The sequence below is a fragment of the Battus philenor genome, unplaced genomic scaffold (genome assembly GCF_028537555.1).
Source record: "Battus philenor isolate CCGP_79_NKW_IND1 unplaced genomic scaffold, ilBatPhil1.0.hap1 SCAF_17, whole genome shotgun sequence".
Taxonomy (NCBI): Eukaryota; Metazoa; Arthropoda; class Insecta; order Lepidoptera; family Papilionidae; genus Battus; species Battus philenor.
Window position 1 is genome coordinate 8,150,897 of NW_027181679.1, and position 23,623 is coordinate 8,174,519.

General features: G+C 33.3%; 1 protein-coding gene across 1 annotated transcript in view; it reads left to right on the plus strand.

Annotated features, from left to right (window-relative positions):
- Positions 1-23,623, plus strand: part of LOC137919923 (dynein beta chain, ciliary-like) — a 65,003-nt gene that overhangs the window by 5,118 nt on the left and 36,262 nt on the right. Inside the window, exons 5-35 of the mRNA XM_068763145.1 lie at positions 151-239; positions 739-842; positions 1,621-1,809; positions 2,821-2,994; positions 3,774-3,909; positions 4,612-4,840; positions 4,922-5,113; positions 5,608-5,742; positions 5,851-5,984; positions 6,298-6,487; positions 7,016-7,117; positions 9,000-9,153; positions 9,840-10,035; positions 10,809-10,899; positions 11,474-11,723; positions 12,101-12,246; positions 12,861-12,981; positions 13,644-13,784; positions 13,861-13,955; positions 14,236-14,403; positions 14,852-15,021; positions 15,306-15,525; positions 16,232-16,396; positions 16,845-17,018; positions 17,114-17,262; positions 18,057-18,180; positions 18,898-19,028; positions 19,855-19,969; positions 20,895-21,119; positions 22,111-22,297; positions 23,382-23,560. Of these exons, the coding sequence (XP_068619246.1) occupies positions 151-239; positions 739-842; positions 1,621-1,809; positions 2,821-2,994; positions 3,774-3,909; positions 4,612-4,840; positions 4,922-5,113; positions 5,608-5,742; positions 5,851-5,984; positions 6,298-6,487; positions 7,016-7,117; positions 9,000-9,153; positions 9,840-10,035; positions 10,809-10,899; positions 11,474-11,723; positions 12,101-12,246; positions 12,861-12,981; positions 13,644-13,784; positions 13,861-13,955; positions 14,236-14,403; positions 14,852-15,021; positions 15,306-15,525; positions 16,232-16,396; positions 16,845-17,018; positions 17,114-17,262; positions 18,057-18,180; positions 18,898-19,028; positions 19,855-19,969; positions 20,895-21,119; positions 22,111-22,297; positions 23,382-23,560 (4,875 nt within the window). The remainder of the gene's footprint in view (positions 1-150; positions 240-738; positions 843-1,620; positions 1,810-2,820; positions 2,995-3,773; positions 3,910-4,611; positions 4,841-4,921; positions 5,114-5,607; positions 5,743-5,850; positions 5,985-6,297; positions 6,488-7,015; positions 7,118-8,999; positions 9,154-9,839; positions 10,036-10,808; positions 10,900-11,473; positions 11,724-12,100; positions 12,247-12,860; positions 12,982-13,643; positions 13,785-13,860; positions 13,956-14,235; positions 14,404-14,851; positions 15,022-15,305; positions 15,526-16,231; positions 16,397-16,844; positions 17,019-17,113; positions 17,263-18,056; positions 18,181-18,897; positions 19,029-19,854; positions 19,970-20,894; positions 21,120-22,110; positions 22,298-23,381; positions 23,561-23,623) is intronic.

Here is a 23,623-nt window from a genome sequence, read left to right on the forward strand (position 1 = left end):
TTATTTTGAATAAAGAATAACGCGCTGCGATTTATTTTGTGACAAAAAGAAGTATCGTAAACATTTTAAAAAAGTATATTTGCTTGTACAAGTTTTATCATAATATTTTAAATTAATGGAATATACTTTAATTTAAATGTTTTTTTGTAGCTTAAAGGTGAGATGTCTAGTCAAGTAATGTTGCCGATGCCGTCCGGCGTGGAGAACATTTACTACGCGGAAACCAAGATAAAGGAAAGGTTTGAATTATATATTTTTCATGCAAAAAACAATCTACAAAATAAATAATATAGCTTTATATTATATTTAATATATTATATATATTAAAATAAATAATATAGCTACAAAATATAGTATGAGGGGCGACTCTAACATTACTGTATGTATGAACTTATCAGAAATTTATAGGGTCTATGTCCTGCTGTGGATGTTATATGGCTGAAAAGGTAACCAATACTTACTGTAAAAAAAATATGATAATAAATGAAGTAAAGGACTTAAAGTGATATATATATATATATATATATATATATATATATATATATATATATATATAAATATTATAAATGGGATGGAATGGAATTTACATTAATACTTTAATTAATCTCACTTGTATAATGTTTACACTAGTCCTTAAATGAACATAACTGCATTTTAATAAAAACCTTTTTGTTTATTGTAGTGTAAATAGTGAATACGTATAAATATAATCAATTCGGAATCCATTCCTATTTTTAGTGACGGTGAAGACGTTGATTTAGCCTTAAAGACAAATATAGAAGGGGCTGTAATTAAATGGGCGCAGCAGGTTCACGACCTGCTCCAAGAGGATTCGTACATCGGTATGTTTGCAATACTTGGCTTTATTGTAGTTTTTTTACTATTGTAAATATTTACTTGTACGTTATTACTATTGTAAATTCCATTTTTTAGCCATTATTACTGACAGAAGCACTATAAAAATTCATATTGCTTTTGTCAGAATAATATTTGCTATTTGCGAAAGGTAACTTTGCAATTTATGTATATATTGGTAACAATTTTAAAAAACATAAAAAAATGAAAAAAGAACTCTTCAATTTTTTCACGTTCATTATCACGTCTTCTAAGATTATATAAATGTCCTTGTTAAAAAACAAAACGAATAAATAAAAATATTCACTCGTATCCACATTTAATTTTTTCGTATCTATTTACTCGTAATATTGGATTCCGAAAAACGTAAAAACAAAAACCAAAGTTCCAGGCAAACTGACAGTACGAAGTCTGTCCAAGCAACTAGATCTAAATAAAAACGTTGCATTGAATATGTGAAACATTTTTAATCGAACAGTAATATAGTTATTTATTTTAGCGATCACAGTATATCGGTTAATATGTAGAATTACATAGTTTTGATATGAAAATTTGAATTAACATGAAAAAAATAAAAATGTCAAAATATTTACGTGCACATAGCAAAGGAGTAAAAACTGTTGTAACTAAAATGTTATAAGTAAATGTTACTTTGATTTTATCACCTTAGTTTTACTTTACTTTTTTTGCACTGTAGATAACTCATAACGAGAACTGCAAATAAGGGTGGATGTTACGTGGAAATAAACATTTTTTCGCTTGTAGTGTTTAAGAAAACGAAGCTGCCGCTACCGATCGCCGATCTCGAGTTCTATTCGCACCGACTCCGAAACCTGGAGGGTATCTACGCGCAGCTACGCGACCCACGGGTCAAGCGCATGGCTCATTATCTCGAAATGACGAAAAGCGTGTACTTAGATTGCTTCAAAAGCATGCTCACTAATGTCGTCGCTGGTAAGAGAAAATTTTATATGCCTTTAACATTTTGTTAGCAATCGTTAACATTACGCGGTAATTATATATTTAATACACAAATCGCTAATACAAGGTTCCGCGGGTTAGAAGTAGCAGGGCTCAGAGGGCGCCGAAAGGAGCCTGAGTTCGGGCCGCTACATACTACTATTTTACCATTATTGTAAGGTTATCAGGATGCGCCATGTAGTGATTAGGATCAATGGCCTCCACAAGAGTATCTCAGTTTGGACAGTCGTTCGTCGATAATACCTGCTTAGCATTCCGATACAAGGGCACCCATGGAGTCCGAACCTCGATTTGGTCGGTTGCTATTGCTTAGCTAATAATACGACTACCACTTCGGAAACCCTTAGTTCAGGGTGAAGTGGCGGAACAATCTCTAGCACCTGTTCTATCTAGTATATCAGGCATTGGCGTCCCCTGTGGTACACGATTATGCCTTGTTTTCAATGAGACCGGTCTTATCAAATGGCGGTGACTATTTTATATGAATAGAGCGGCTTGTTTGCGTAAGCGAGTATAATAAGTAAAAAAAAGTTTTGTCAGTTTTAATGATTTACTAACGGTATGAAAGTGATGATTGAAAAATATATCTATTTGTCATTGTGCCATAACAATAATTTAAAATTAATTTTACTGAGGAGTTTAGTCTTTTTAATGAACTATGGTTTATTATTTTTTTGTATTCAGGAACTGAAAGGATTTTGATTTAGATTTCCGAAAGAGTACCCTTGAATGGCATTCCTAAATCCAGCCCAAGCTGTGGTCCTTTCTCATGCGCTTTTCGCCCCACCACTTATGGAGTTTTCGCCTAAGTGATTTAAGAACTCTCAGGTTCACTAACAGCGAGCTTAGTTACTGTAAAGATATTTAAGCTTAACAATTTCAAGGTTCCGTCTTAAGAGATGCTTTGAATGCGAATCAGCTAATGTTTGTTAAAGGCAAAAACAAATTGTGTTTTATTTTAACAATAAACTTTTTCATACACAGCTATAGTAGAATGTCGAGACATATACGTCTATCAGAAGCCTCTACAAGAGCAGTTTGAAGGATTTGAAGGCACCGACTTTATTGACGCAAAGCCTTTAATTCGGCCGATGTTCCATTGTATCGGCCTGCTTTGGGGCAACTCTAGATATTATTGCAACGTTGAGAAACTAATACGTGAGTAACTATAAAATAGGATACAATTTCAATTAAAATGTCTAGAATATATTTATATATTAGGTCAGGAAAAGCATTTTTGCAAAAAATGTATGTATAATTATGTAAAAAGTAGTATTATTTATACTTGGCTGGTTTCGATAACATTACAATTGTGTTGAAAATTATATTACATTTGTTTTTCTGTCAAAATGAGTGAATCTAACGAATAAATGTTAATTTATCAAAAAAGTTTTGTAACGCTTATTCAGTTAGAGTAGCATAAAGTTTATTTGGGCGTTTTCATGCCGAATTTTTTATGTAAAACATGCACCTTGTTCTGGTCGCTCAATTTTCAATTTTAAATTTACCACAAAACCGTTCAGCCATTGGAAAAAATCTCGTTATTTGGGTACGCCACGAGCTCATTGCAAAAAACTTTGTGTATTGTGATAACCGAACAGTTTATGAACAAATTGATAACTGTTGAATCTCGAAGGACAAGAACGGCAAGAAGAATGATTTGTTGTTTTCAATTTGCAATGGCGTGTCGCTTTATTCCAATAATCTCAATCGTTAATATCTTATCAGCTAACCCACTGCAAAACATAAGCATTGTCCGTATCCAGTTACTTCCGGTGATCCTTACTATGCTGTCGGTCTTTTTAGTGAGGACCTACCCACGCTGCAGTAGTAATCTAACACACACATTTGATTCTAAGTGATAAAGGCTTATCCTTTACCCTTACCGACAATACGGTCTTCTGCAACCTCCATCTACTTAATCATTATTTTTGTAGCATTGCTTCGAGAAGTTTGTAACTTAGTGATCCAGCAGTGTACGAATTCCATCGACCCAATGTCTATTTTCCAAGGGGATCCAGATGAACAGTTATTAAAAATAAGAAAGGCACTTGATATCCTTAATCATTTTATGTAAGTTTTGTTATAACGAATAATTTATTTCTTGGAAAGTAACACAATAGAAATTACTCATACGAGACATATTTTTCAAGAATTTTCGATAATATAAAATGATGGTAATAGTCGAGACTAGTAATACCTATGGAATTACAATAATTATTTCGCTACACTTTTTGTAAATGTCGGTGCCTTAGCATGTCAGCTGTTTGACGCCAACTGCATGACATAGGTCTCGACTTAAGAATGTGACAATGACACTGGTCGAGCTGCCCGCATCTATCTGGTGACCTTTACTATGTCGACGGTCTACCTATCGGGGGCTTACCTAGGCACATACCAAATGTAAATGTAGAGGTATTTTTTCGATGCCAACTAGCCATACCTACAAATTGTGTGGAAGGATCTAATTTAAAGTTTATATTGAAAACCATGAAAAACAATAGCCTCCATTTTTTCACATATCGTCTGTCGTATCATTTTTGTAATATTTTCATATCTTAAAAGTAAAATGATATGCCAGTAGCCACAATGAATAAAATAAATTACTTGAAAATTTAACTGTATTTATTCATAATGACCAGATACTGATATTGTTAATTTAGGACAATTAAATTTTAATTTTTTGTTGATCTTTATGCTGTTTAACTCAGTTCTATTACACAAGTTGAGTTCTATTACACAAGTTGCGTAGTAAATAAATCGTAATTATTTCAGTGAAACATACTCTATGAACCGCGAGAAAGTCAATTCGTTCTTCCCGGGAGGAGTGATGGCAGTGCCGTGGTCTTTTGACTTTGACCGCGTGTTCATGCGTTTTATAGCCTATATGAAACGCCTCACAATGATCGAATCTATATTGGAAGCCACGGTGGAGATTTTCAAGTTGGAGAAAGTTGAGTTTTTTGGTTTGCGAGGCAAAAACCTTAGCAATGAATGCATGAAGGTATGAATTTCTGTGTACTGTAATATGTATTTATATGTCATTCGTTACACGTTCAATTCTTATAATCCTTCGGTGTTTTAGGTTCTTGATGAGTACACGATAAAGTATCAAAATATTGGCAACATCACATATGATCCAGCTGATCCGGAAGATCCCTCGTTCTTAGCAGATTATGATAAGCATATGCTGGTGCTTGAAGATGTTGATAAGAGACTAGCGTCACTTTTTTCACAGAGCATGGACGAAATCGAAAATTTGTCACATTTCTTTAAAGTATGTTTCTTGTTTTACCACATTTATTTTGTTTCATTTTTTATCTACTTTATTTTATGAAATATAGAATTTGGCACTTCTATTTAGCTATTAGACTATTGTAGCCCTACAAAACTATGAGAGTAACACAAGTCTGTTCTCATCATGACTGACTTTATTATTAACAAGATGGCCCAGAAGGGGACAGAATGATTATGTGAGACTAATACTCACTTAAGCCTCCTCAGTAGTCGTTCGCTGATAAGGGGTTGACAATATGTCTAGTATCCTCATGTTATACCTCAGCCGGTTGACGCTAGTGAGAGTTAGGGCCTAGAGCCTAAACACTTGCGACTCGGAAGGTCTTGTTTTTGGTAGGGGAACGCAATTCTAAAAGTGACGTCCTAGATGCGCTTCGTAAGCTGGCGATAGCATCTCCGAGCGGGATCCGTTCTGTATTTACTTTTTAACTTTTGATACAATTGTAATGAAAAATGTTGGTACAATTATTTCAGTTTTTTCAAATAATCGGCGACCTTTTTCATCGGCCAGTCATTAAAAATGAGTTAAAACCTAAGCTGCCGAAGGTTCTGGACATGATGCATGCTAATTTAGATGATGTTAAAGAAATCTTTGATGAAGAGATGTCGGTATGCTTTCTTTAGTCACTGGAAACATAAATTCATTAAACTTACTTTACTCATATTATTAGATTTATTAAATTAAACTTAGTATGAGTATATTATTTGTTATTTCAGAAATTGACAAAGGGTCCACAAAGGCCGATGGTAGATCCATTTCTCCCTCCAGTTAGTGGAATGATATGGTGGGTTTACAAATTAAGGAGAAGAATTCAAGTACCGATGGAGGATTTCATTATGTTTGAAGATCCGTACGTATTTCTTAAACTATTGAGGTTTATAAGCGCATTAATCATACTCAAACTTTTAAAAAATACCATGACAAGTTATTTTGATAATTCGACAAACTATACCCAAGTAAGAACAATGGAACACACCGTAATTGTAGATGTGTAGCAAATGGCATCAAGTCTACACACATAATAAAAATAAGTCTTTTACATAGGCTTTTTAAAAACAATATTAGTAAATGGCACAAAAATAGACACGTAGTGACCATAGCCGTGTTATAAATCGGGAAGTTTTGCTTCGTTTAATAAAGAGCTTATTACATATATTATCCAGGATTATTACCAGTGACTACGCTACTTACATGAAACAGAAGCACAACGAGATGCTTGGCTACCTGAATGTTGTAGAAGACAGACAGTTCAAGCAGTGGTCAGCCACAGTCCCCAACATTTGTAAAGTACATTTGGTTAAGAACCTCATCTACCGTGATCCGCCCTTTGTGAGGAATAATTTCAGTCCTGAGGTACGTTTCAACGATATAACAGCCGATCAGGTATACTTAAAATCCAATATTTTAGAAGTCAATTATTACAGCGGTAATTTAATTCATTTGCATAAAGAGTACATAGAGTACAGTTTGTAATACTCGTACCGTTTCTGTAGATTTGTAAAAACATGTCTAAAAGATGTGTGTTTGATGTGTGTTTGTTGTGATGTGTGTTTTATTGTAATACTTTTAATAAAAAACCCGTTGTTATGAGCTCTTCTCAGATTAAGACGCGTTTGGTATCCTCGTAGCTTTAACGCAATGGATGCCAGTATAGGAGAGCTTAATCTGATTGTACTTTCTATCAAAATAAGCTCTTCTAGCATTCTTCTTATTAGGCACAAATGGCCAGTGTAAATGAATAAATTGTGGAAACTGTGGATACAGAAAAGATAAATTTTCTGTTCTAATTTATGAATTGAATTTCTATTTATATAACGTTGTACAAGTTTATTTTATTATGTTACGAGTGTAAAGTATAACAAGTCTGCTCTTTTGTCCCAGTTGGTGTTGTTACTGCGCGAGATCCGGTACTTGAAGTATTTAGATAAGCAAGGCATCCCGGCCGACGGCTTGGAGTTATACGCGCGTAATGAAAAGCTTCAGGTGGGTGCACTACTTTTTTACTTAGTCTGGCCACAAATACTGGTATAATTAAAAATAAACTAAATATTACCTTTGAAAACTGTCATTTTAACATGATTGTTCATACTTTTATTATTTTCGTGACAAAATTTTGTGAAATATTTTGTAATATTAAAATGAAGTGCGTGATAAAGAGAACCTGCGCTAAAAGCTGTGATTGATTGCATTACGTAAGGTAAGTATGGTGTCAAATATAATTTTTAAAATCCTCCACACTCTCGATATTAATTAAACGTGTGTGTACTCCGAGCTATTGACATGTTCATTGAAACTTCCTCTATTTGGGACAGAAGAAGATCTGGTTGTCCACGTAGTATTCGCAAGAAAAAGGCGTTTAATGCGGAAAGAGAAAGAATTCGAAGAATCCTGCTGAAAGCAAAAGCACCTAGAATCATGTCGCGTAGGTAATTTAAAAGATGACTAAAAAATTGCCGCCTATAAGAGAACCACTGTTTATTTCTTAACAGATAATTTTAAAAGAATATGGTGGTAAAACCAAAACAACTACTTGAGCGATACACATTGGGAAGTAAATAGAAAAATTCGGATGATTTTTTTTTTAAACTGAGCAATACTTTGACAAACAAAAAAAACCGTATTTATGATGAAAGCTCTAAAGAAGTTTCCCAGTGTACAACGTGTTTAGTGACGTGTTTAGTCAACAGTGTACAACGTGGGCATTATCCGACGTCGATGATGGTTTGGTGGAGTGTTAACATTGAAGGAGTAATAGCCATACTTTCGTGAAAAAGTTATCAAAACACTTGCAAAATTGTATCAAGGGACCATTCTTGTTGTGCCCCATAACAACACCATGTTGTATAACGAAGAATGGTACTTTCATCAGGACTCGGCGCCGGGTCATAAAGCTTTATTCACCCAATCTTGGTTAGCAACGAAGGTTACGGATTTCATCAGAGCTGAAGACTGGCCGTCATCTAGTCTTGGTCTTAATCCACTGGATTATAAAAACATGGAGCCCCTGAAGCAATATGCACGATTGGCAGTGAAGAATTTTCTCATAGAATAATAATTTAATAATAGCAATAGCGGTACGCACTCTTACCGCTATTGCTAACGGGCCTCAACGTTTAAAGGAATGTATTGCAGCCAATGGAGAACACATCGGATAAGCTTTGCATTTTTTTGATAGTTTTATATTAATGTATTAAATTAACACATTGTAATTGTAAAAAAATTTACGTACAATCAAAAATATATTGTTTTTGTTGGTAACAATGTTTACAATTTAATTTTTATTATTTAACAGTCCAGATTTTTTTAAGTATTAAAGCATTATATTTATCACTGGAACAAAATTATCATTGAAAACATCAGTCAATCCATGTAGAAATTTAACTTAGGATTTTCAAATTCACACAATCATTTCATTAATTGAATGTTCAACTGTCAACTAAGTATGAGTCAAAAGTCAAAGTAGCTTTATTGTAACATCATTACAATTCTTTACAATCGTCAGCTTTAAGTGTTAAGTTCGTAACGCGCCACCTACTAAGAAGAACTGACAAGGCAACAACGGTGGGGACGCTCATACTCATTTTTTTCGGTTGCATCCTCCCCTCTCTTTCCTAAATCGTGGTACAGCGGTTGCGGTAGCACTTAAATAAAGATTCATTTTCACTATATACAAGAGATTACAAAATCATAGTAATAGGTTCTCTATGTTCTAAATGTGTATTTCCATACCTTGTTATTAGAAAAGTTGTAACCTTTTGAAACATGCATAAGCTATACCACGTTTCTTAATAACTAGATGCTTCTTTAAAAAAAAAACTGTGTCTCTAATTTGAATTTGTTTGTAATTGTAAATAATATGATACAGTACGACCTAAATCGACTGAATCGGGCGATCGCCTGGTATAACGCGATTCGTGAAGGCAGCCATGAAACTGAGGTGGCACTCATCGAAAAGGAGATTTCAGCCATTGACCTTTTGCTGGGTAGGGGAGTGGAGGAATATACCTGGAACGATGATTGTAAGTATTCATTCCTTTAGGTCATGGATTCCCATATTCCTGGTGTAGAAATAAACGTGGACTATTATTATGTAAACAAGGCCCGAAGTATCGACCCCTCTTAATTATAATTAGTATAAGTGGTGTTATTACGAGTTGTAAGAATAAATAATATTTTAGTATGAAGTATTATATACCTTTAAAATGATGATTTACCGCACTGTAGCGCTGTCTTTTATTTTTGGCCTAATTTGTGATTTCTCTACTAATTTTGTGTAAAGTAATTTGGCTATAGAGGATTACTTCAGTCCTCTTTCATTGGTTAGTTAAGGAACATTAGTTCGAAGATATCTGCTGTAGGGCAGGTAAAGGTTCTCAATATTTAATGGATAACCGTGTCCTTAACAAGGAAAACAATTGCAAAGCCTAAATTAGTTATAAGTATAGCAATAAAATATACATATTAGATTACATGTTATATTGATTACATATTAGAATTTTAAATAGAAAGAACTGCACACGCCAAGCGTGCTAATCGACACATACCTCTCATACGGATGTCATTTGTTTGATATGATTTGTTAAACACTATTTGATATATGTTCTGCGTTAGACGTTGTTTTTAGTGCGATTAAAATTAAATAATGATATCATTTTAAAAGGATAATTAGATATAGTTACTGACATTAGCAAAATTGTCCCTTCAGTCACAGATTGGATGGCGGAGGTGTACACCGCAATCAACACTCTGCAGGAGCGCGTGTTGGCCGCTCAGCAGAATGTGCGTCGCGGGCTGGACAACATCGCGGCGTGGGGCGACCAGCCGCTTCACTCGCGCAAAGAGAACCCGGAACGACTCGAGCTGCTCGCCATTAACGAGCGACATCGTCGTTTATTAAAGCGGTACTAATCCTACACATTTCATTTTCTGACCTCATTGGCAAGGACATAGTTGCTCAACGATCATCCATGGAGAGGTTTATGCTTGGGATTTCTTTACGAGATCGAATCGAAAATGATATCTGTAGACAAACAAAAGTACATACTCCAGCGGATTATTCAGTTGAAGTAGCATTGAGCAGAACACATAACATGCAGAATAGACTAATGAATCTATGACTCAAATGATGATAGATTTTTTTCAGTTCTCTTGGTAAAGTTGCCGTGATTATAGCGGTGCGTTGCGATCCTTTGCGGCGTTTCTCATATTCCACCATATTTTTCTCTCCAATATACTTAGTAAATATAGATTAAGGCGCAATTTTTTGGTCATCACCGTCATAAGGTGGACAGACCAGCCTACTAGAGTGAGTTGCAAGACACTGGATGAATGTAGCTTCCAACAGATACCATTAAAAAATATAGGCAAAGCCCTATGACCGGCAGTGATCTTTGGCTGAAATAAATGAAATGTTTTTGATCGATTTTCTTAATTTTGCAGAAGTTATTAACAGTATACGTTTTCAACGAATGTAATCAGTCAGTGCTAACTAATTATAATATTTCTTTTAGTATACTGCGTGTTTGGAAATAAGCGTTATAGATTTAAAGCTTTTCACTGACAAATAAGCTAAATATTCATCCCTTTTGCATTTATTTATGTTCAATTTAAATGACGTCGTTCTTTGTTAGCAACTTAACTAGATTAAACATATTTTAAATTTCTCTTGTTATAGGCGAGATAGAATTCTTGCAAGTCATGATGAATTTGAAAAAATTCTGGTCGACAATTATAAATTATTTTTCAACATTCAAGAAGAAGAAGAGGTAAGTAATGATGTTTTTTTCCGACTACATATGTACACTAATGTAACATCATGTTGAACTATACAATGACATGCGCAATTAATATTATTACTACTAACATAGTTAACTAAGACCGAGTCGACAAAACAATTGAATATTTTAAGATAAATTAAATACCTAGATTATTTAAGATATAACTATAGAAAGACCTTAAAGTGTAACAAAATTAAATCGACTATCAGTGGTTTTTAAAGTATGCGAGCCACTGTACATTAGTAACGGAAAATTGATGAAAATAATTTATGCCGATTTCAATGCAAATGAATATTTGGTATTCATGGATGTTTTGTTAAAATATATTTTGAAATTACTATTGTGATCTGTAAGTCGCAAAGGAAGTGGTAATTCTAATTCTATTGTTATAAATACTTGATGTGTATTATTAAACACGTAAAAATTGTTTTAATACATTTTTGAACTGTCTTTCAAAACTATCTACTGATCATGCAATTGCCTATCTTGAGCATAACGGGCTCCTTTATTAATTTATTCTTATAAAAGAAAATAATTGTTATTTTCTTCGGAACCTCTTTAGTCTGAATCCGAGGAAGAGGAGTTAGAGGAAGTTGACGAAACTCTACTCGACGAAGACGAAAAGTTAGCAAGGCTAAAGAAAATGGAAGAAATAATGGAAAGACGCGAAGAAAAGCGTTTAATAAGAGAAGAAAAAAGACAAGAGAAAGAGGAAATTGAAAGAGTGAAGTTTGAAAGAAGAGAGGCCCGTCGATTGAAACGAGAAGAAAAAGAGGCGGCTAAAAGAGAACGGCAGGAATTGAGAGATGCAGGTAATTGTTGATATTTAGTATTTAATTACCCAAGGTGTAATCTATTTCACGTCTATGACTCAGCGATATACCATATATGTGTTATTAAATCATATTAGTAGCTATGCCTTAATTCGAACATAGTATCCCCTAACGATGCTTCACATATTGGTGGAGCCATGGTACCATTCCGCGCAACCTCTAGCAAAAGGGATCAATGAAGAAATCCAATAAAATTATGTCTGATATAATGATTTATAGGAGAGAAATTCTATTGGAGATGCAAAGAAATGGTTATAATTGTATTTAATTAATATATTGGTTGGACAAAATTGGTAACTTAACGTAATCGTGTCAACTTATTAGTGTAGACGTATTTAAAGTGTAAATTGGTTCAGGTGAAGAAGTTGAGTCTCCAGCGGAGGAAGAAGAAGAGGTGGACCCGGAGGAGCTGGCCGACATAGAAGCTGAAAGAATTGAAATGGAGGAGGAGGCGTTTAGATCGGCACGCTGGCCAGCTTATGTAAAATACGTCGATAGTCTTGTGAGTTTCAAATTAGTTCGTTCCTTACATTTAAGATAGATTTTTGATACGAAAGTGCAAACTTGGGTCTATAGATATCAATAATGGCTGGCAAACGCTCGTAATTTAATTATGCATAAAACAAAGAATATTTCTTATGAATGGTTGCTGCGTAATTTGGTTTAAAATAATGAACTTTTAAGCAATATTTTGTTAAATTCTTTTTTATATTTTCTGCAGAACAATACAAGTCAAATCTAGTTATTTCTACGCTTAAACTAGCAATTAGTATGTAACTCATGCTAGCCATAACATATAAAATTCAAGTTATTGGAAATGTTTGTCATTTATGAGAAAATAAAATACATACAGATTTATTTACTTATCAGTTTTATCTACCCTGAGTTTTACAATAAAATTAAGTATCATTTAATGATGGATTTGATTTAAAATATGTTGCTAATTTGTGTTTATTAAGTTAAATGTACAAAATGTTCAGGTATATTAAATTCAGTAATCAGAATATTGTTTAAAAATTTTTGGCCAATTTTAGGAAGTAAAAGAAAAATAGGTTTAATTTTGGAATCGGTGTATCTTAACGTATAGTTTTTTAATGTATTATAATTACATTATAGGTTTCGGCACAAGTAATGAAAGCAATACAAGCGAGCTTGGATCTTTTCGAGAAGCAAACTGATTTGGAAAAAGGTCCACGAGTTGCCTTTGTACAGGTCATAGCGGAGCTTAAAGATCCAGGTACTATTACCTTCATTTTTCACTAATTTGAACATTACCAACATCTAAGACAACCGGGTGGTAATTTTTAACATTGTTAAAAATCGATACAGTGATTAGAGATAGGTGTTATAAGCTTTGATGGGTGAAAGTATAACTAAAAATCTATGGTATCAGAAATAATGAAAAACGAAATTACGTAAAGGAAAAGCGTTTTTAAACTTCGAATTACGAAATATTAAAATTAAAGATTATTTTTTATCAATCTCTGTAGACTTTTTACTGCAAGAAATTATAGTCTTATCGCATTCCAATTGAAAAAAACGCATGTCACATATTTTCAAAATGAACATAATATACAGGTGATTAGAGATATTGATATAAGCTTCAAAGCTTTTTATTGAAATCAAATGAAGTATACAATCACATCTTCAAAGGTTTTACACCTGTTTTAATTTACCCAATAATGCGCACAAGCGCAAGAAAAATTTTTACCGAAATCGTTGTTGCTATTATAATAATACACCAATCTTGTTATAATGTAACCGTTGAAAATATTTATTTTTTAATGTTTTGACACTGAGTGGTCTTATTTTATTGGTGAGTCGGTTTTGTCACGTTCTCTCTGTCACTGTTCATGAGTAGTCATAATAGTATACAGTTCATGCTTTTTTAAATTACAGACATAGTCTTCTCTCCGTCGCTGGAAATCGAAGATAATTACGGAGTTTATGATACTCTTAACGAAATGATGAAAGACATGTTTCTGCAAGCCACGCTGTTTCCTCGAATTGACCCAATTGTACCTATTGCATCTTATGAAGGTAAATAATTTAGTAACTCGCAGTTTCATAATGGTTTCATCGACTATTCAATTTCTCACAATGTTTGAATTTCTAGATGATATAGCAAATGAAGATGCCATGATCGATCTTTATCATGATATTTTGAAGAGAATTGAAAATAGCATCACTGACGTTTTGCAGTATGCAGGGGTTAGTGGTTTTAAAAATGTATATATTGATTTAGTGTCTATTCATTTACCGTTTACCTTTAGTTAGTTTACAAGATCGAATTATTGGTATATGAATTAGAATGCACGACGCTGTTCTTTTTTTAACTTTAAAAATATTAATTTTTTTTTCGCATTCACCTCGTTACTATGTACAATACAAATTTAGGTACAGACCACTTTGCAATACAACTTTTTATAACGAGAAATTTTAGTTATTCGCAATTGTTTATTTTAATACTTAAGTTTTAACGTATTATCAGAAATATGAAAAGTACACGCCTCTCTGGATGGAAGATAGACAAGAAGTGCTAAATAACTTCCTTATGTATGGACGAGTTATTCCACCGGAGGAATTCGATAAATATAGGTTTGAAAATGGTGAAGACCCGCCTACAGCGAAACCTACTCTCGAAGAGTATCAAAAGGAGGTACGAATGGTTGTTACGAGTAAATTAAATTAGTCTTATTATCCCCGAGAACTGACGTAGATCGATGTAATACCGCTACTAGAAATTTTATTATATTTTGTACAAATATAATTTAACATCTGCAATTTGTCGTATTCTTGATTGGCATCGGTAGTTTTTGCCTCTTTGTTTTTTACTTAGTTGCAACCGGATGTCTTGGCACTTTACTGAGTCTACACTTCGTAGGAGAACCGGCCGCTTCTCATCAAGGGGTTTTAGTATAGGTATCCCATATAACCTTGTACAGGATATTTTATGTATATATAGAAGCCTTCTTTGTCGAAATTTAAAAGGCCTTTGTTGCAATGCAAAACAAACGACATATTTTGTGTACTTATTTTTACGCTCATTACTTTATGTAACATTTGAAACAATTACCTTAAACATTTCTACTGTTGTGGTTTCTCAGATTGATAAATTTAACGCAATGTATGACGAAGTGGCCGCTCTCCCTAGCGAGTACCTTTGCAATGGATGGCTGAAGCTTGATCTCAAACGTCTTAATCAAGCAATAATGAACATAATCTGCAAATGGAGTAATCTATACAAACAGAATTTGAAAGATCATGTACACACCAGGTTGCTATTTAAATTTTTTGATATTAATTTTATTTTTAGTTGAGACATACAATCTTGAACTAATAATAATAATGTTTTATTATTATATTTAACCCATAATTAAAGATATTTCAAAAGTTACGACAAAAAAATCAGATTTTGTTGTGGGATAAATCAGAACAAGAGCAGAAATCTGTTAATAGTGAACATAATATAAATATGAACTAATAATTATGGGGCTGAATAAATAGTTCCTTATTCACTAAGTTTTGGTGATATTGACTCTAATAGCCTTGCGCTTGTAGCTTGGATGAGCTGGAGAAATTCATTGAATACGCTGTAAAGGAGTTATCAGTGGAGTTGGGCGAAGACGATTATGAAGGTTTGCTAAAAGTAATGCAAGTACTTAACGAGGTTAAAGCAAAACAGGATGCCGGCACAGAACAAATGTTCGAACCGTTACGCGACATTATCTACATGCTCAAAGAGTACGGTGTTGAATTCTCCGAGGAGGCCTATGATCAAGTAATTGCACTTGTGTACTATTTTTTTATTTTTGTAATAATATGATCTATACGATGGATTTTTTAAACAATCTACTAGCTATCTTCATAGGTGTTGCAAAAACGAAATGTCGAGAATGTAGAAAACAATTTACTAATACATACTTTTAATATGAGTAATATTGGACTATCGCTTCCTACCGATGCTATTGGAGTATGGAGGAACTGCTGAAATGATTATGATGATTAGCGTAAATATAAGAATGTAAATTATGTTCTTTATAATTATCTATTTATGACCCAAAAATTTCTAAATAATGTTTAAATTTTCTGAGTTTGCTTTGCCTGTTATTATGAAGTTTGAGGTATTTGTTAGCACTGAGGTGATATCTTTTGAATTTGACTATGAATTTAGGTTATTTTTTAAATTCTTACGGCGGCCATTCTTATAAACCTTTAACCACTATTTAGAAATTAATTTAATTTATTTATGTAATTGTATATGCCTTAAATAATGCATGCTTTCGGACGTCTAAGGACGACTTAGCACGGCGTCACTACACTGTGTACACATTGGTAAGTTTTTATGGTCAGAGATATCCTCGATATCTTGCCTTTTTAATTGACGTAATGTTAGATAAATGCCACGTATCACCTGCCAGTATTACAAAGAAAATATAAATAAAAAGTATAGTGCAGTATATGGTGAATTTGTATTTGAATTTTAGCTGGACATGCTGCCGGAGAAATGGCGTAATCTGGTGAAACTTGCTACGGTGATGAAGAATAACGTAGCTCCGTTACAAGCGGCGCAGGCGGCATTGATTGCCAAACGTGTCGCTTTGCTCAATTTGAGACTGAATATGTACCGCGACCAGTTCTGCAAAAAGGAGGTTAGTTAGTTAGTTAGTTAATAATCTGTTAAAGTTATCAAATTGCTATTTTTTCTTCAATATGGCGGCGTCGTATTAATATTTTTTTTTACAATAGAGCTATTTAAAAGTAAAGATTTGTAGCTATATTAACAGAAAGAACAAGACAGGGGTGTATAAAATACATTAACTTTTTTTTAATATTAACAATTTTTGATGTAATATATAACACTATATAAATATATTATAACACCTATATAAATATGAAAACGAATACACAATACAGACGGGTTTAGTTAAAATACAAGATATTAAATAATTTTTTAACATTTAAAGATGATTTTGATGGAAGACTAAAGTATTCATTAAAGCTTTGATTGGTAATCTTTGTAGAAGTAGTATAATATGTTAATACGAGTAGTTCACTTCATTATAAATGGTTGTGAAAATCTAATTTCGAAACGTACAGATGTTCCTCGAGTTGTGCAAGGATCCGTACAAAGAGATTGACTCAGTACATAAAGAGCTTGTCGGCTTTGAGAACAGTATGCACCATTTGAAGATTTCTTGTGGATTGTTTGATATTCAACCCCCAGACGAGAAGAATTTAAAACAGTGTCGTCGTGAACTGAAACTAATCAAGGTATGCAGTGACGATATTTTCTATATTCTAACGTAAATCAATAATTTATGTCGGCTGTTATTACCATTTTCATTGTGAAATCATATATTTTTTAGCAACTCTGGGATTATTATAACCTAGTAATGGGAACCATTGAGTTCTGGAAGAAATCACCGTGGAAGAAGATAGATGCCGATGGCATGGATCAAGAGTGTAAGCGTTTCTCAAAGGATCTTCGACAATTAGATAAAGATATGAGAACATGGTGCGTATATGGTATTTTTGATGTGGTTGTTTGTAGTATAGATGACGATTTTCTAAACATGATACAAAATAAGTTAAGATAACTATCATAACTGAAATGAAACACGCAAAATAAACCGTATGGCCCCACACAGAATGCTTGTCTTTGACAAAATTACAAGGCTATTAATACACCCAGGGGAATAAAACCACGAAAAGTTTTTAAGGCGGCATATCAAGTCGCACGACGTTTGTTGTGGCGACGTTGGCGAACACGGTATTACCTTGCAGTGGTAATCCTCAAAATACGTCGTTTGTTAAGGAGCTTTCTTGATACCGTGTTAAACAAGACGGTTATTCAACGGGAGTCGATTTCATTCAAAGTTGGTCAAGGCCTTGCGTGTTGATCTTAGTGTGGGTGCTACAATACTTTAATTGGTGATTTCACATATCTATCTACGTATTAAAGTTAACATGTTCACTGCGGGCCCAATTTTGAAGAACTTTCAGCTGGTGCGGTTGAGGCCTTTTCTGCCTCATGTTCATCAAAATTTTTTTACAATATTGAGTCAATGCTTCGCAGACATAAAAAAAGCTATATTTGTTTTTGTCATACCTTATACGGTTGAGTGTAAACAGCCGCCGCACTAGAGAGAAAACACGAGTTTTACGCGCCGCACCAGTGCAAAGTTTACCATGAGGCTGAATCGACCTCAAGCCGCAGTGAACGTGTTAAGCATGAAACAGTTCCTTAAAAATTATTTCCTATGTTTAAAACATGTATGCATACGTCATATTAATTTTAATTATTGCTAGGGATCCATATTTAGCCATTGAATCAACTATAAAGAATTTGATGACATCGTTACGTGCTGTGACGGACTTGCAGAACCCGGCGATTAAAGACAGGCATTGGATCGAATTAATGATGGCAACAAAAGTAATTATTTTTAGAAGATTCTTCATTATTTTTGTAAATATATAGTGTAAATATACATTAACATTTTTTTTTATTTAGAGAGCTGCGCACTCTTTTATCATGTCCATCAACACAAAGCATCATCCCATTTCATTTTCTACTACAGTATCATGTGAATTAAAGAAATTTGTTACTATTGAAGAGATTTTAAATGACTTTAAATCTATAGAAGATTTTGATGACTCTACCGTTTTTTCTGAAGACGACATTAATAAGGAGATTAATGGAAAATCAGAAGATAAAGGACAGTATTCACAAGATTTCAGAAGACACAAGATAGATGAAACACAGATCAATTCATATAAGTTCTTAAAGCTGAATAAGACGTATTCACTGAAAGAAATCAAAGAACAGGGTCTTCAGTTAAAACCATGTACTAAGGATTCATCGCCTCAAAAATTATCAAAACAGTCAATAATATTATCAGAATTTATCTTTTAAACTCACATATATTTTAATTAGTACATTTTTAGTTTAATTAGGAATATAATTTTTGACACAAGGAAGTAGAGCTTAAAGTAGTTTAATATGATCGCCTGAAGGTACGTTACAATGATTCAGAAATAATGTAAATAATTATTTTGCTTCAAATTTTGTTTTTTTAGAAGTGTCGAGAATAAACTATATATTATACCGTTTTTTAAAGTTGAAGCTTTTAAAGTTTATCCTTTATTATAGGTGAAATTCCATATAGACGATGACACAACATTAGCAGATCTTCTAGCACTGAGTCTTCATAAATACGAAGAAGAAGTTAAAACTATTGTCGATAAATCTGTCAAAGAAGCTGCTATGGAGAAAACTCTTAAGTATGTACTTGTTTAGAATTTGTTTTTTAAAAACAGGCTGCTAATTAACTTTTTCACGTCATTAAATATCTATAGATTTCATTCACCCACGTAGGATCTTTTATTTTAGAGCTCTGGATATCATGTTATTATATTACTACGGGTAGAACATGGTACGAAAATGAAAGCATGATTGATTTGGTCATTAAATTTGTTTGTTCATGCGATACATATAAAATAATTTAGTGTCCACTTATGTCATAAGAACAATGCTAAAAGAGTCCAATTTGGTAGAACTGGAATCGGATTGTGGTCATTAATAAAGACATCCTTCGGACTAGGTACCAGGATTCCAAACCCGCCCTGATCTAAGAGCGTACAAAAAACTCGGATAGCTTTTATTGTGTTCGTCGTCGTCGTTTCAGCCCATAGCTGATTACTGAAAGGCATAGGATAAACAATAATCGCCACGCTTTGCAGACTGGTTAGCGTTTACTTATCGTGGTCACTTAAGGTTTATTATCACTTAGAAATCTTTTACGCTTTCATAGGAGTGGTTGTAAAAAAAACTTCTCAAACTTATTAAACGATAATACTGAGATATGAAATGGAAGTGTCTTGTAATACCGTAAAAAGTTGCTCACAACAGAATTTCTAATTAACCATGTGTATCGAGCTGTTCTTCTTATATTTATTAATATTGTTAGGCACATATTATATATGATATTTATATGTATCGACCATGTACCGCGATATTGTCTTCACGAAATTTTCTTTCTAAGAAAGTTTGTAGCTTTTATATCACATATTTATGAATACTAGTGAAATGGTTATATTTAATTTCTAGAGAGTTGGAAGCGACTTGGGCTATTATGGAATTCGATTACACGTTGCACGATCGAACTGGGCTTAAACTGCCAAAGGCTAGTGAAGAGCTTATCGAAACATTGGAAGATAATCAAGTACGTATCACCTCCATGACTTCATCAATGTTCTTATGAGAACTATTTTCCATCATACATAATTGCTTGAAAGGCACCATTTCTTTTTTTTTAATATTTCGTCATATTTCCGTCACGGGTAATATGTATTGATACCAGTTACAATGAGGGTTTGTTTTGTATTAAGAAACAATGATTGTACTCACAGTTCCTTATATAAGGCAATTTGACCATCGTCCATTACAATATATTAGGTGATTGGTTACAGGTGTAAAAGCTCGATAGGGGTGAATATATAAGTGCGCCTTCGTCGTCAATTAATATATATAGTAACGTAATAATAAATTGTGTAGTAGAAAAAGCACTTCCAAAATTAATATAAAATTAGTTGTTGTTTACTATATGTCCCTGCAGTTTTTATACAATCGCTAGTTATTGGACTGTTGCATTCGAAAAAATAAATCAATGAAACATGTTACAAACCTATACGTTTAAACAGGTCGAGGGAAAATACTCGTATGTGTATAAGTTACAAAGTTTTTTGACGAGTAATGGATAAAGCTTTCACACCCACCACTCTGTACATGTATACAATTCTGGTTGTTGCCATGTTTCTGTTTTTATGATTGTTTTCTATCTGTCCCTGCAGACTTTCTACAGCTAGAAATTATCGACCTGTCGCATAGCAAAAGAAAAAAAATATGTTACAGATTGTTAAAGCTTTAAACCTTTTTGCTGAAAAATGATCTTCTCACTAATGAACTAAATTGAAATACGTTAATCCCTTTTTTCACAACTTTTTTACACAAGCTTTTACAACTATAAGCAATCGCTCTGTATGCAAATAAAAACTTTCAAAGGACGATTGTTAAAAAGTAGCTACTTTTCAACGTTTAATTTGAAATAAAAACAAGATAAAGTAAACTTAATGAAATACTTGTTACAGAACCAAGTGCAGACGATGATGTCATCAAAGTTCATCGGATATTATGAAGCTGAGGCATCAATATGGCAAAAGCGACTCGGTACTGCGGATGCGGTCATTGCCCTGTGGTTCGATGTTCAGCGCAAGTGGCAGTATCTTGAGAGCATTTTCGTAGGCTCCGATGATATCCGCGCTCAGCTGCCGGAAGATTCTAAACGATTTGATGGAATAGATAAGACGTTCAAGGTTTGATCTGAGAGTGTTTTTTTTTTTAATTTAGATCAGAGCTCCCCAAACTTTTTTGTGTCGTAGACCCCTTGTCATGTTTTTCCGTGTTTGGTAGACCCCCTCTTACTTGATATTGATTTCCTGTAAATTTCTAACTGTAGTGAAGTTAAGTGTTAAAAACTTAAAGTAAAAACATGTTAATTTATAAATTTATTAATTAAATTTAAATCAAAACTACTCAAAATAAAATTTTGTATCTGTTATGTAAAATATACGTAACATTAAATAAACATAAAATAAACTATAAATAAAATAACATAAAATATATACTTCATAGGTACTTTAATAAATATTGTGAATGTTTTGATGTTATAAGATAGTATGATGTAAGTAAAAAGGTACTATCAGTGTATTTGTTGAGATCCACTATCGTGGACCCTTGTTTTCATTTCATGGACCCCCAAATTTTTTTTCGCTGACGTAGACCCCTTGCAGGTTGTCACAGACCCCTAGGTGTCGATATAGACTACTTTGGAAATCACTGATTTAGATAATTGCAAAGCATTAAAAGTTATTCCCGCTATTAATTTTTTTTTAAATTAGCACAAACTAAAGCTTTCCCAAATTGTTAAATCGTTTGATTTAGTTAAGTTTAGTTAAAGTTAGTTGAAAGTAGCATAGTTTCTTTGTTGAAATATACTTTTACGTTAACTTTTTTGTAGAAAACAGATATTTTTATACTAGAAGAAACTATTTTAGAATTTTAAATATCTCTGCAGTATAAATGAATAGAAGTCTATCCACATTATATTATCCACATATACTAGCATAGATAAAAATTTCTTTGTTGTAGTGCTACCGAAACCGCTATACCGCGCCTTAGGTCAAACCGGGGGAGCATCGGTCGCTCCGTTTCGATTACTCTCCACGTTCTCCCGTGGTCTCTATGACACTATTATTTATTATTATTATTATTATTAATGGATAATAAAAAACAGATACGTTTCAGGAATTATTAAAAGACATTGGTAACACGCCGAATGTAGTGGAAGCAACTAACAAGCCGGGGCTACTTGACAAGCTTGAAGAACTGATGAAACAACTGAACCTCTGCGAGAAAGCTCTTAACGACTATCTCGAAACGAAACGTTTGGCTTACCCGCGATTTTACTTCGTGTCTTCAGCTGATTTACTCGGTATATTTTTTAAAAATTAACGTCTTGTTCTTAATGTACGAGTATTAATTCTTTGTAAACTTTTTATTATTACTTAAGGTTAGGTTCATTATAAGTTATATTTTTATTTCGTAATAAATGGAATAAAAATTTAAATTTTCTTGTAAACCAAAATTGACGAGACCATAATGGCTATGGCCTGCTGATAAAAAGCTGCAGACGTTTGGGATTTTATGGGACTACATGGGATTTTAAATTATATATATTCTTTAAGCTTGCATGTGCCTGTTACCTTATTTTCCAGTGTAGTAGTTTTTGAAATATATGTTTTCACTTAGTATGGCTTTAATCCTCATCAACATAAGGAAGGAGACATACTAGGTCAATATTTTACTAGCTAAGACGCTCCCAGTAATGAAACGAAGAATAGTCCATTTTGGCGCCGCGGTTGTATGTCTAATTGCAAAAGAATATCATCATGCAATCATAACAAAAAATACATAAATTTATTAAAGCATGGCACGCTAAAAGAGATCTATATGTGTAGAGGGTAATTGATTACAGGTATAAATGCTTTAAAGGGTGAATGTATTGTATATGAATTTGCTGTTTAAATGGATTCTAAATTTGGTCGATTATTTATTAGATTAGTACAGTTGGACAATAACAGATGGCATCACTAGTCTTTTGGATCGATGTCGGGTTTCCTTCCCTGTGGCTAATATAGGCTAATCGTTTTTTGTATCAATATATTAATTTGTCAGTAAAAAGTAATGTTATTTCGACATCCAAAGCGACATTTGCTGTTAATTAATCAATGATACACCCTATCAAAAATCAATGGTTTCAGAAAGAACAAATTAAACAATGACATTGTATTATGTATTAAGAAAAGGCGTTTTTCAAATTAAGTTGAATTAAATATTATTATTAATTGTTGTTATCTTTTCCTACTGCCAGTATTTCAGAGCGGTAACTTTATACAGCGTGATTGGAAATAGGTGTATAAGTTTCAAAGCTGACTACAAATAAGCTTTACTTTGATCCCTCAAAGCTTTTACACCAATCATCATGTTCAGATGTACAATTTTTGTGTTGTTTCCAGATATTCTATCGAATGGTAACAATCCGCCAGCTGTGTGCCGTCACCTCACCAAACTGTACGACAATCTTGCTAAACTAGTGTTTCCCAACACTAAGAGTAAGTTGGCTTTCGAAATGATCTCCAAAGAGAACGAGGAACACGTACCGTTTAAGGCACCGTGCTGCGATTGCTCTGGGAAGGTACGATTATTAAGTTATCAAGTTAACGACTCAATTACTGCTCTACTTAGAATTTTTTTAACT